Source organism: Arachis duranensis, chromosome 2, assembly GCF_000817695.3.
Source record: "Arachis duranensis cultivar V14167 chromosome 2, aradu.V14167.gnm2.J7QH, whole genome shotgun sequence".
NCBI lineage: Eukaryota > Viridiplantae > Streptophyta > Magnoliopsida > Fabales > Fabaceae > Arachis > Arachis duranensis.
Window position 1 is genome coordinate 85,324,404 of NC_029773.3, and position 15,242 is coordinate 85,339,645.

General features: G+C 29.4%; 1 protein-coding gene across 2 annotated transcripts; it reads left to right on the forward strand.

The window, feature by feature from the left end:
* The first annotated feature begins 8,338 nt into the window (after positions 1-8,338).
* On the forward strand, positions 8,339-11,163 carry LOC107475469 (uncharacterized). Of its 2 annotated transcripts, XM_016095112.3 has the most exons (3): positions 8,339-8,515; positions 8,788-8,846; positions 9,888-11,163. In XM_016095112.3, exon 3 carries the CDS (start codon positions 9,927-9,929, stop codon positions 10,959-10,961), a length of 1,035 nt encoding a protein of 344 aa, XP_015950598.1. In that variant the 5' UTR covers positions 8,339-8,515; positions 8,788-8,846; positions 9,888-9,926; the 3' UTR covers positions 10,962-11,163. The 2 variants fall into 2 exon arrangements, with proteins under 2 accessions (XP_015950598.1, XP_015950597.1); XM_016095111.3 differs by lacking the exon at positions 8,788-8,846.
* Positions 11,164-15,242: the final 4,079 nt, after the last annotated feature.

The window sequence follows — 15,242 nt, forward strand, 5'->3', positions numbered from 1 at the left end:
TATTTTATATCCAAATTTGATCGTATGTAAAATTAAATCTATTCCCTTTCTTTCTTTAAGACACTCTATTCTTCTTATATTTCAGAAATTTCCTTTTTACTTTTCTATTGGGAATGCCCCTCTATTAGATGTTTTGCTGCTATGACCTCAGAGTCTTTTTATAATTGAATCTTTCAATGCAATAAAATACATTCCTTTGAGGAGAAAAAAAAAAGAATAGTCTACATTATTGGAATGAAAAATTGATTCCAAATCATGCGCAACAATAATATAATTATCGATACATGGGGATTTAAAGATTTACGATCAATAGGTTACTTTTAGCAAATAAATATTCCTCTTTTGTGTGTTTGTTATTTCATACTTTGTTTGAAGTTCAATTCCAATTCCTTATGTTTTCTACATAAGTTATCAATTAAATAGAGTCACATTTTAAACCAAAAACTGGACACCAAACGAAAGAAGGGGTTGTTTAAACTACAGAAAGAAAAAAAGACATCCAATAACTAATTGGGAATTATTAGGGTGTGTATGTAAAATTGAGAAAGGAAAAATATTGATTAACATTTAAATATAAAGTTGAATAAATACTATGTTCATCTTTAAGGTTTGGAGTTAAAATTAAAATTATATATTTTTTTAAATAGTCTTCTAATATTATATTTAATATTAAAATTATTTTTTAATTTTAAATATAATATTAAAGACCATTTTAAATAAAAAAATTAATAATAATTTTAATTTTAACACTAAATTTTAAAGATTAAAATACCTAAAATAAACGTGTTACAGTGACACTTAATTGTCACATTAAACAAATGATGTTGGTAAGGAAATTGATTTAAAAAAATAACTAACTTACTCCCATTGTCTATATTTTTTTATTTTTGGGATTAGATTAACTTATTATCGATTTTTTGGTGAATTAAATCAATTCATTTTCTATCTTTAGAGACCAAGTTTCACCGTTACTCCAAAAATAGAATGATGTACTAGTTTGTTTATTATTATTGCTAGATGTACGCAAAGAATATAATATAAGCTATAATTCACGAACACGGATACAGATATAGACACAGGACATGACACGACATAGAATATTCTAATACATAAATTTTAAAATTTTATAAGATATGAAGGCATGCATACATATAAAAATAAAATATTTTTTAGATAAATCGTAATAATATTTTGATATTTTATTGATATTAGAATATAAATTAATTTTTTAATTATTTTTAATGTCTTATTTTAATTATATCAAGTATTTAAAATATTTTTTATTTTAAGAATAAGATTAGACACACTGACACGTGATGGTATTTAGGTGTGTCCAAACTTGTCCGGAGAAGAATTTTTTACTTTTTAACACGCGTGTCGGACGAGTGTCGGTAAGTGTCATGTTCGAAATGTGTCCGACACACGGACACGGCAACTCAGTGGAGTGTGTCCGTGCTTCATAGCCGACAGCCTATTTTCTCTATCTTGTGTTTTTTTCGAGTCGAATGATCAAACACCATTGTCATCCGCAACTTGCCTATTCTCATGAAGAAATCATATAGTTTTCGTTCCCTTTCAGTTCCGTTTGCGTTCTCTCACAGCAGTTCCATCTGCGTTCTATGGCAGTTCCGTTTGTGTTCTCTCATGGCAGTTCCATTTGCGTCTTTTTGTAACGGTTCCGTCTGCGTTTCGTCTGTATTTTCTTGTGACAGTTCTGTTTGTATTTCTTTTCGACGAAAAATAAAAAAAAAATTTTGAGAAGATGTAATTTACATTTTTTTTTAAATATCTTCTTTCCTTAAAAAATAAAAGATATTTTTCATATAATAAATAAACAAAAAAGTACTTTTATATTGTTATACCCAAACATAATTGATAGATAAAAGGATCTTTTTGTATAAGATATCCAAATATAAAATTACTTTTATTTTTCTATAAGATCTTAAAAAAAAAATAACTAAAAAAAAATTTTCTTAAAAACTCNACATGATGATACATGATAGTATTTAAGTGTGTCTAAACGTGTATTGTGGAGAAATTTTTTTTATTTTTTATTAAAACACAGTTGAACACAATAGACATACATATCAGACGAGATCAATGTCACATCCTTGCTTCTGATAGAATATAAGTATAACTTTTTGTAAAAAATAATTTAGCAAATGATTCTTTAAGAAGTTTATTTTAGTTAAACTATTCTTAGATTCCATTTATTTAAAATTATTTCTACTGAGATTACATAATAGTATCCTAATTATATTAGCACTCAAATAAAAATATTTAAAATATTTTTTTTTAAATATTTTTTAACAATTTAAATTTAACATATATAATCAATTAAATTATATTATTTTTGTCATAATTAAACCAGACAAATTAATTTGGTCGAAAAATCGGTGAACCAAACTTTAAATCGATCTAAATTAATATTTTTTTATAGAAAATGACTATAATAGTACTTTTATAAAAAATGACTAAAATACTCCTATTATATATATTATTAATTTTGAAAATCTAAATCTTAATCTTTTGACGACATAAAAAGAAGAGAAAAATTATGATTTAGAGTTCTCAAAATTAATATATATATAGTAATTTTTTATAATAGGGGTATTGTGGTTATTTTTATAAAAAATGTTAATTCAAATTGATTTAAAAATTGGTTCATCAATTTTTTAGCCAAACTGATTTGTCTGGTCTAATTTTGACAAAAATAACACGATTTAATTGATTATATATTTAATTACTACAAAATATCTTAAAAAAAAGATGTTTTAGGTGTCTTTATCTGAGTAGCTGATACAGGGAAGCCAATAGATTGAAGAAAGTGTAGATTATTAAAAAATATATTTAAAAAAAGACGTTTTAGACGTTTTTATAGAAATAACTCCCTTAATACATACTATTTTAAACATAACTGAATTTTAAATGACTAAAATAGATATTTTTACGAAGCTAAACATATGTTTATTTTATTTTTTCTAAACATCAATGTGGTACTATGAATGATATACTCATTTGAACTACTAAATACAACTTAAATAAAATCAATGGAACGTCTTTTATATTTTTCAGCCTGCGTTTTTTTTTTAACTAAAAAACTCAACATAATAAAATAAAGCATAAACGAAAAAGCACTAAAGAGATAAAATAAACTAATTCTTAATCAGTTTTGACAAATATTATCAATAACCTAAAAGATTAAACATCACTTCATTCTTTATAATTTTTAGCTAATCGACCTATTGACTACTCTCGCAATACCTATTTCTTTATTCCTGAAGATTCTGTCATTCCTTTTTAATTAAGTGCTCCAAATGATAACAATAAAATCAAACTCACCAACATTCTATCAATTCGAATGCACGATTGACTTCTGAACCACGTAAATTTACAGTCATTCAGTTTTGTATCCACCAGTTTCATATTTCTATTAACACACTAGCTACTTTTCTTTCTTCCAACTACACAACCTCATTGAAGACACCTATGTAGCAAAGAGGAACTTGATTACTTGACATATTCCCGATAAAAAACTCAACTCTTCCCACACAGCAAGCTTTTCTTCCCTTATATGCGCACATACACCAAGTAAACCGTACAAATGAAAATTATTATTTATCAATTCCCCTTCTATACACAATCATCTCTCCCCTTTGTAACAATTACTCAACCTAAATATCATATCATCCCACATTATTAATAATTTTCTGGAAGCACCTTTCGATCCCACAAATTTCAAACCCACTGCATCATTATCCCACAATTACACTACATCAAACTTAGTAATCACCTTCTTCTTTATCTCTATCAATCCTAACATATTCACATTATTGTTACGCTTAAATTTTTTACTATTTTTCACTTTCTAACACACCCTAAACCCCTCACATTCCACGAACTAAAATCATTTAAAAACTTTATTACACACCTTATTCTGGTTTTTGGGCAACCCCTTCTTGCTTTCTCTTTCTGTTTTGCTTGCCTTCTTTTTATGCCAATACTTCATTCTGAGTTTGGAGAATAGCCATAATGTCCTCATCCTTGTCATACAAAACAGCTCCTGACCAGATCCCAAGCAGCCCTATTTTCAGCCATATCTTTATCCAAACTTCCTCCATGCTCATCTTGATTAGTTTCATCGTCTGCATCCTGCTCTAAGTATCCTGAATCTTCCAAGTTCTTTACATCTCCTTCATCCTCCAACCCAGTTTCCTCCACCACTGTATTCTCATCCTCAAAATCTGAATCCTACACTGCATCACCCCTCATCAGACATATGCCAACATGTTGCTTACCACTCCCGTCCAAACTAGCATGGATCTCATTAACTACACTTGGTAGAATGTTTCCTTCCGCTGTGCTATTCAAACAATTCTTCACACCTCCGACAATCTCTTTTCTGGCTTGATTCTACTCGTCGGGTGCATCAGTGGTTTCACACTCCTCCATGCCCTCCACGATATGCTTAGCGCGGACATTATCACCTCCGCCACTAGCAGTTGACTTCCGCGCTGCTCCCAGACCTGCCTCGTCAGCACTGTTCAATGTGGCATCAATCCCTTCGCAAACTCCACGACCAGCCACACCTCTCTCTTCACCGTTGCCTGCAGCAGCCAGCAAGGAGGCTCTTTTAAAACGTACAATGACATACTCTCCGTCGCATCACACAGCCACTTCGCTGCCGCACTCCACTAACATATTGGGCCTTATATGCTTCAACCCAGCCCCAATTGAACTTTTGTTCAACACCAAATTAACCCCTTCTTATCTTTTATTCCCGAGTCTCCGTTCTTTCAGAGATTGCTTCGTTATTGATTGTTTGAGATCCCATAGATTCTGCACTCACCATAACTGTCAGATACACCAAAGGATTATCCGTTCGCATTTTCAAAAAAACCTCATGCCACTCATCCAAATTCTTAACGGCAATTAACTTTCTATCCTTGTCATGCTCTGCCTCCCGTAATCCCTGTGGCATCATTACCACCACATCCTATCCCAACTCCAACAGTTCTCTCTGAACTTCTAGTTCTTCACTTCCATGGTATTCCAAGAAAACTCTTCCTTTCTCGTTCACCTCAATATCCTTTTCTTTAATTTTTTTCTGTTTTTCATCAGGAGACTCCCTGGCTTCTTCATCGTGCGTAGTGGTTGTTTCCCGGACATCAATCTTCCTCCTATACTTAGCCTCACCCACAAAGATCTCTTTACTCCTTAATGGCATTCTATTCACCTCCTTGATGGCCTTTAATGCCCTCCTTTTGTAGTATACCTGATGAAAGCAAATCGATGGATCTGGTCATATCTTTCCTTACGTGCCAAATAAATATTATTTATTCTTGTTGTCCACTTGAACATATGAAACAATTCATTATTCGAAACATTGACTAGTAAATTATCCACAAAAATTGTGAACTCTCCAATCGGAGATAGGCTTCCCAGTTCCAAACTAGGATGACAATACTCGAATTCACGGATAGGGGTGTTGATGGATCGGATCCGATCCGCATATCCGCGGTGTTTATCCGAATCCGATCCAAAAATTGCGGATATGGATCCGATCCGCAAGGCTATCGGATCGGATCGGATCAGATCCGCACACTAATCAGATCGGATTGCGGATTTTGTGTTGGTATCTGCATATCTGCGTATTCGCAAAAATAAAAAAATAAATAAATAAATATTCTTTTTATGTTTTATTTCAACTAATAATTATCGTATATGTTATATTATTTAAGAAAAATATGTTTAATATTATTTTAAGAGTAAACATATTTTAAAAAATAGAAATAATGAATTTATTGATAATTTTTTAATAAAAATAAGTTTTTAAAAATATTTTTGAGTTTTGCGGATACATCCGATATCCGATCCGATCCGATCCACAAATGTGCAGATCGGATCCAATCTTAAAAACTGCGGATATTAGATCCGATCCGATCCGATGATTTTAGTGCGGATCGGATCGAAATTTTGGCCATATCCGATCCGCATTCACCCCTATTCACAGATACTCACTCCGTACTGGATGAATTTTTACCAGAGCGAGATCTTAGACGGAAAGGGACGAAATCAGATTTAATTTAGGTCATTTTCGTCCCGTCATATATATAATATATCTAAAATAATTAATAAAATAATTAATAATATTGTATAATATTCAAGTTTCAATCCCGCTACGTTATTATCAACAAAACCAGCTCTTGTTTATAATTGTGTTTAATGGAAGTGTTTTGTGGATGTGTCTAATAAAAATATTTTTTTTATGGCTGTGTCTAATGAAAGTGTCTTTATATATATTTTTTAGATGTGTCTCTTTATATATGTGTTTAAAATATAATAATTAATTATTGTTGGTAATAAATTAGCAGATAATATATTGGTACTCTATACTTTTCTTTTAAATTTTTACTCTAATATATATTATGTATGAGATGGTAATTATATAAATTTTAAATTTTAATTTTATTTATTAAATTTTGATAATTATAGAAACGAGATGGATACCCAAATTAAAATTCAATTTTTTACTATTTGTAAGTAAAAGTGAAACAAATTATAATTCAAATAATATCATTTTTCCATACTTATTTAAGAGGTTACAGATTTGAGTCTTTCTATCTTTACTAAAAAAAATTTTTCGCTCTCTATTTTGTCATTGATTATTAGTTATAAAAAGTTAGTTTTTTAGAGAGACTAGCTACTTAATACCATGCTTAATTTTGAGTGGCAATAATAAAACATGAACCACCACTTGACATTATAAAATGAGAAAATTGATAAATCAATAAAATAAGAATATAATTGTTTTTTATTTCGTAACTTATATCATGTATTAACTAAGACTATCTTAATTTAATAATGATTAAATAATATTTTTTAATTTATCAATTTACTTATATAAGTGTTTAGTTTCATAGATGATAAACAAATCTCCGCATCATTTTTATTATAAATTAATTTGAAAGATATTTTTTTTTAAAACAATACCAATACAAGAATGAAATAAATAATTTTATAATATGATATTAAAATTTGTATAATTAAAATTATCAAAATAATTTTTAAAAAATAATACAAAAATTATTTTGATAAGTAAAAAAATTTTTTTTGTCTCGATTTAATTCCTAAAGACTACAGATTATAGCTAAGAATAGAATAAATAATTTTATGGATATCAAAATTTTTATAACCATAATAGATTTAAAGAGTTAATACTCAATTTGATTTTTGAATTTGTATGTAATTCTTAATTTAGTCTTTAAAATTTAATTGTTTCTATTTAGTTCTCAAACTTTACAGTTCTGGCATATAAATGTTAATAGAGTACTGATATAGATAGTCAATGTCACGTTAGAATCTGGAAAATGATACAGTTTTGATTTTGACACTCAAATAGCCCAAAAATGATGTCTATCGGTTGCTTTGGGAGAAAAAATTTCAATAAACATCACTTACGATGTTGTTTTGGACTATTTGAGTGTCAAAATAAAAAAGATGTTTTATGTGTGTAGTATTTAGTTGTTTATGTCAGTATTTCATTAATGTTACGTCGAAAACTAAGTAATGTTTACAAAATTTTGAAACTAAATAGAAACAACTGAAACTTTAGAGACTAAATTAAAACTCACGTGCAAGTTTAGAAATTAAATTACGTATTATTTTGTACATAATTGTCAAAAATAAACTTAGCAAATTATTAGTTCAATAATTCAACTGATAAATCACGGATTCAACCATTTAAATTATAATTAATAAATATAAATTTAAAAATATAACTTAATTTGCATATGTTATATATTTTAAAAAAAAATGTAATGAAAAATAGCTCGGCTTAGTGGCCAGTTAGACGGACCGGTTCACTGATTTTTGATGGAACTTGTTAGTCAGTCCAATTTTAGCACATATAAACTTGCATTTAAAATTTAATTTTTTATTAAAAATAAAATATATTTTTGTTCTTAAAAATGGTTAAAAATTTTAAAAATATTCTAAATTTTATTTTATTTTAATTTTATCTTAAACATTTTTAATTTATATCAAATATATTTCTAACAACTAAATTTTTAAAATAATTATGATTAATTTAACAATAATTTTATAAGAATAACTTTCAATAAAAACAAATAAATATAATTATCATGTATTTTTATTGAATTGGTTTTAAATTTTTTAAAAATTTGAATGTCAAGATATATTTAATATAAATAAAAAATTTTAAAAATAAAATTAAAATAAATAAAACTTAAAAATATGTTTAAAATTTTTGACAATTTTCAAAAGAAAAAAAAAGGAGAGAGAGAGAGTTAAGAGTTTTTTCCACCCAACAGGCAACACACTCACGTTTGATGATTGATGATATATCGTTTTTCCGGTTCGTGCTTCGACCTCACGTGTCAGTCTCTGAAGCTTTCTATGATCAACGGATTCGAATGATTTTGGACACAATTCGCTTCCTCAAATCCTTCGATTGGCTCTGCTCACTGCTCAAACCCCAGTTCCCCTCATAAAGGTCACTTTCCATTTTCACCCTTTATTCTCTGTTTCCCCCTTCTATTTTCCCATTATTATGCTTCTTCAGAGGTTGATACTTGATGCCAAACCTCTTATGTTGACCCTTTTATTGAATCTTTATATTTGAATGGTTTTTTTGCTTACCCTTTATATGTTCCACTGCAAAAATCAATGAAAGTTTGGAACAAGTTTGCTGGATTTGTTTGCGCCTCTTTTGTGTGTGTGTGTGTGTAAATGAATTGTTATTGATACTCTACCATTTTATGGTAGTGGGGAACTTGGAGTTTTGATTTGAAGTTGATGGATAAAGCTCTGATATTCTAACATTGGTATGAAAATTTGGTTATGATTAGAATCCTTGTTTGATTTTTTTACTATACTGTAGAAATTGTTTGCATTGTTTAGTCAAAATTACCATTAGGATTTGATAATCTTATCATCCTGATTCCAGATTCCTGATGTTAGATGTAGATTTGAGAAATCTTAAGGAAATAAGTTTGTAATTTTACAGTCAGTAGTTACCTTTGTCTTTCTGATAGGCATTCAATCCAATACAAACAATTGCATTTTTTTTACATATAGAAGAAAACCATAAAAGACAAAAGAAAATAAGCTTTTTGAGGAAGTGTTCTCTTATTCATTATCTAGTATTCTTGTTCTTTTTAAACATTTTGAGGTAAAACATAAATATGAGAAATACTGAGTTAAACATAAATATGAGATATGGAAAGATACTTTGCTATGAAATCCGACCAAGTTTCTAATGCGTTTTCCCAACGGTCCTATATGATTGTTAGGAATGAATGGCAAAATGTAAAACACAATAGAAGGAAAGATTGAAGCATACTGAAATTCAGTAAATTGAAAATTCTCCATTCTAATTTGGAAAACCTGTCCTTTGTATGCTATATTTAGCATTAGTGAATAGGACATTGATCTGGCACCATGTATTAGTTGGAGTTTTACATTCAAACAAGTGTAACTTCGATAATATGGTTTGAATTTTGATTGTGTAATTTTAAGATTTCGAGTCATGAGAATGAGAAATGTTGACTACTATATGTTAGGGACCATAATCATATAACTATCTCTAAATGTAGTACCATTCCTTGATGAAATTTTCCTTGGAGCTTTGAGTGCTTAATCATAAGAACTGATATGGATTAAGGAATATTCAATGAATTAATGCATTAACTTGCAGCATTGCCCCAGAAAATTGAGGTCTTATGATACATTTTTTCAATGTCTCTTTCAACAACAGTAATTTGCTTTTTGTTGTTGTGTTAGAAACTTGTATTATGATCTTAGAATATTATATATGCTTTTGTATGACACTGAGTTTATTAGTCTGTGATATCTTAATTTTATAGGCAAAAGCGCATAATCATTTGGATTTTCTGAAGTCAAGAATGAATATAGGAATGGCATCATTAACTCAAACTCATTATCAAATACACACATCAACTAACAGGAAGGAACATCATAGAAGCCTGATATTATTAAACTCTGGAAAAGCATTTCAACTCCAGGGACTTAGTTTTCCTCATACTCGAATAAAAGAATCAAGCATATGCTGCACAAAGTTGACTCCGTGGGAGCCGTCACCTTTCACTTATGCTCCTACAGATAATCAGAGTGATAAGTTCTTGCCAAGTTCGGCCAATATATTTGAAACTCTTGATCCTAGTAAAACAGCTGAATCGATTACAGAAAATGCCGAAGCATCTGCAGAGACTGAGAATCACTCAGGCATGCAATTTCAGCTTTTCAAGTGGCCTATGTGGCTTCTAGGTCCTTCTATTCTCCTTGCAACCGGCATGGTGCCGACGTTATGGTTACCAATATCCTCAATCTTTCTTGGTCCCAATATAGCAAGCCTACTTTCCTTGGTTGGACTTGATTGCATCTTTAACCTCGGCGCAACCCTTTTTCTCCTCATGGCTGACTCTGTTTCGCGTCCGAAGAATCCAATGCAAGAATGCAACAGCAAGGCACCCTTCAGCTACCGGTTCTGGAACATAGTTGCTACTCTAACCGGATTCATCATCCCAATGTTGCTGATGTTTGGATCTGATAAGGGCATTCTGCAGCCTCAACTTCCTCTCATCTCGTCGTTAGTTCTATTTGGACCTTATCTTCTTCTATTGTCAGTACAGGTTCTGACTGAGATACTGACTTGGCATTGGCAATCACCGGTCTGGCTCGTTACCCCAGTCATATACGAGTCCTACCGTGTTCTGCAGCTAATGAGGGGGTTGAAGCTCGGAGCCGAACTTGGTGTGCCGGCATGGATGATGCATACTATTAGGGGGCTGGTTTGCTGGTGGGTGCTAATTCTTGGTTTGCAGCTTATGAGGGTTGCTTGGTTTGCAGGTTTTAATGCTCGAGGCCGAAAGCAGCAATCGCCTTCGTCCAATACTTCGGCTGCTAATGGTGTTTACTGATTGCTGCAACATCAAATAACAAGAAAGAGACATTCTTATGGATTCAATAGATATGGTTTGAATTTTGTTATGGTCTTATGGATGTTTTCAATCCTATGTGTAGTGATAGACTGATAGTGATACACATAAATATATAATAGCTAGTTAAACACATTAAATGCTTCTTAGATTCAATACAAGAGTATCCTTTTACAATTCTTTTTGCTGTTCTTGTGTTATCTCTTAAAGTTGTGAACAAACTGATGGATATGTTTGCACAAAAAGCTTATGCTAATGGAATGTGAATCATAAAGAAAAACTGTGTATTCTTTTTCCTTTTTTTTTAATTTATTTGCAGGTAACAGGATAAGTTATATATTGTTAATTACTTGTTATTTTGGCTCTTCTAGGTTCCAGCTTTTGTATCTAGATTGAGCCTAGACATGAATTCTTTTTATCCTAAAAAATATGCTTTAGTTTTGTTGGTATCCTTGTCTTTTTCATTTCTATAGCAAAATCCTCATTCCTTGTGAAGTTGACTTGCTTTTGAATGTGTATTTTGATGAATTACACAATTATAGTAATGGACAAAGATTGAATTTTTTGAATTCCCTGTAAATGGAATGTTCATGATTTTTTAATGAATGAAATATGAAGGTGTTCATTTAAAATCGTTAAGAATTACCAAACATTTATAAATTATAACAATTATTATATTTTCAAATGATGTAAACTTGCAAATATACCTCTCTTATGTTTAATACTGAACATTTAAAATGTAAATTGTTGCTCATATTTTGTTATTATTGAATTAAGTTACTCTCTTTTTTGGTGTCCAATTAAATTAAACTAGTCAAATACAACTTAAAAAATCAATTTGAAAAAAAAATCTGTTTTTGTGTTTTTGGTCATCGGAAAAAAATTGTCTACATTTCTTTTTTTTTTGGTCGATGGATTGGACAACCCCCAATCCTAGGTACCCCAGTGGATTGGACAACCCCCAATCCTAGGTACACAATACACACCCACACATACCTCATATACTTACCCATTTTTCTTCTCGGTTGCAGCTGGTAGGACTCGAACCCGAGACCTTTGAGATGAGGAAGGGGCGGAATGCCGTGTGAGCTACGGCTCATTGGCAATTGTCTACATTTCTAAAACAGCATAATATTCTATCATGGAACATGTGGCCCAATTTAACACTACAAGCCCAATTATAATTGTGGATCATAAGGGTTTTGTTTTTTCTTATAATCACAAAAACTTTTTAGCTTTTATGCTAGAAGAATTTCATAGTGTGTGTTTAGTTGAAAGTTCCTTTTCAAAATTCCTAAAAAATATTCTCAGAAATATCAAATATTACATTCAATTAAATCCTCTTCCCCCCAATTTTAAACTCATGTGAAAGGTGGGTTTGCCCATTATTTTCCTATGGGCTTATGGGAATGTTTTCAGTAAAATAAAATTACTACTTTACCTTATTTATATAAACATAATTTACATAGTAACTTCAGTTACTCCTCTTCACTTTTAAGTTTTAATATTTTGTTAGCTTAGTTTTATGCTTGATGATGTGAGATTCTTATCATGTGATACTTGTTTTTGTAACTCTTTTTGAGTTTTCATCTAGCAATAAGAAAAAGAATTATTTTTTATGTCCAAACAATTTTAACATTTAAATTCATTTAAGTAATTTAGATCATACGTTTCTATTTAAAATTTGTCCAAAAAAAATATAAAAGAACTCAAATAATTTTTTAAGACTCCTAAATTACGAATTAAGATCCTAGTTCTCATTTTGCATACACTCTCATCAAACTCTCATTCTTTTTCTAAACATTTTTCACAAATTAAATGTGAGTTAGTAATGGAATTAGCCTCTAAAATTATACTTACACTTTAATTTGATTTTCAAAGTTTCAATTTGTTTAATTTGGTTCTCCAATTTAATATTCGTAACTCATTAGTCTTTGATCTTATTTTTGTCACAAAACTATTAATTAATGTGTTGATATTGATTAATGAGTATTCTACTAAATTTTTTAATGGTTATCTAAAGTGACAATTGAAAATTTTTTTTACCTCAATTTATTCTATTAAGACCCTAATCCTAATTTTACTTAAGAATTTTAAAGATATTTAGAGAGTAAATTAAGATAAAAAAACTTTAATTACCATCGTTAGAGTGTTTAACATGGTAGTGATCCGTCTATCTCGACAGACTATTAACTGTCTATGACAGGAATAGAATTAGGTGAGAATCAAATTAAATAAACTAAAACTTTAAAATCAAATTAAAACGTAAATATAACTTTAAAAGCCAATTTAAATATTATCTCACAATCATCTCTCCTCTTATTATTTTTTGAGATAATTGAAATATTTTTACGGATACCACCACTAACAATTCATCAAAAACCTACAAACTCATTCAGTCATTGGTCTCATAGTATCACACCCATGACCCATCTTTACATTCCACCTTGGAACACAAACTATACATGAATTTAGTTATGAATCTAGAAGCCAAGGCACATTATTAATGAAATTTAACACACAGAGAAAATTGGTTTTTAAAAATATTAATATTAATAATGAAGGAGAAAAACGACGACCACAATATATAGCACATATATGATATGATATGTATATGGAATTAAAAGCAATTATTGATAATGTTGGATTGCGGACCCAAACAACAATGGGGGATGAAAGGGGACGCAACATGGACTTATCATTATGTACTTTAAAAAGTGAAGATCCATTATAATTCCCTATCTTCATATATTATTGACCAATTACATAAAGTTAGATTCAAAATTGAATGTTATTTTTCTAATGATTAAGGTATTCTTCTTGTTTATGTTATTGTAATTTAAAAAAAAAAACCTTCTTAAATCTTAATGGAAATTTTGTTTTAACACCCTTCTTAAAGTGCAATTTGCTTTGTACTATTCAATTATTCTTTGCTTGATCTTAAAACTGCATGAAAACAAATTAAAGCTAGGTTGAACATTGTAATTCAATTGCTTCCTTCCAACAGATGAAAACTTTGACATCTTCTGAATAAGGTTTAGAACATCAACTACATAAGGTTATTGTTGATGAAATTAACATTATTCCTGACATAGATTTTAAGATTTCTTTAGAACATCATAAACACTTCACTTTATCTTAAGCGTATTATACAAATTCTTTTTGAAAAAAAAAATAAAATAAAAAATTACTTTTCGCAAAACTCACAGACACACATATAATGAATTTTTTTTTTTTGTAACCTATGAAATAATTTTTATGTCAGATAAAATTGTTTTTCGCAATCTGTAAAAAAGTGTGACTCATATTTGTATAATGCACTTTTATTTGTGTCCTATTTTAATAGAATTTTTTAATTTTAAATCTATATTCACATTTTTAAGCTGTAATATTTACTTAAATTCAAAAAAAAATCTAATAATTTATCCAAATTAGAAGTTGGGTGTAAAGTGTTCCATCAACTAGCTAGATATGGAACATCTAAACAATTGCTTGCAATTAAAGTTCCACATAGTTCTGGAAAAGAACTGAAACCACCATTGACCATTATAATATAATTTTTTTGGTGTCTTTCCAATTTCAATGTTAGCTTATATCTTAAAGACAAATGTGTCCTATACTCTTATTTTTAAATTATTCATGAACAGATTAATTAGATATAAAATAATTAATCACATTAAATACTATGTGCGAAGAAACACCTAACATGAAAATTAACAACTGTACTAGCAAAGAGTAAGGACTAGTCTATTGTTCAATGATATGAGTTGTTGCCCTTTTCTTATTTTGTGGGGGCATGAATTATTATTCGTACAACTATATATCCCTCATTTCAGACACTGGAAAAATTTTAACAATCACATCAACTCCTTTGAAATATGTACTTCCGCAAATCTTAATAACTCTATTTTTTTTTTGAAAAAAAAAAGAAAATTGAAGATTCCATCAAACTTCATCCACATAATTAAGTAATCATCGACCACATATATATATATATATATATATATATACTAATCGGAAATAATAATATTGTTACAGAACATACAATTATAGTGGAGTTCTTGATGAGACTTGTTGTTCTTACATATATAAAGTAAATTGGCGATGAGAGAACAAATAATATATATTAGGGAAATGTTTTTGACTCCCTAAACTATCTATATTTAGTGCCAATTGCTCATTCTATTTATCTAATCTTAACTCAACATACACATTATTCTTATTTTTTAAATTTTAAAATGGGTTGTTTACTATTAGGGTTTT

Excerpts from the sequence above, each read along its gene's own strand:
- LOC107475469 (XM_016095112.3), top strand. The coding sequence starts at position 9,927 with ATGAATATAGGAATGGCATCATTAACTCAAACTCATTATCAAATACAC.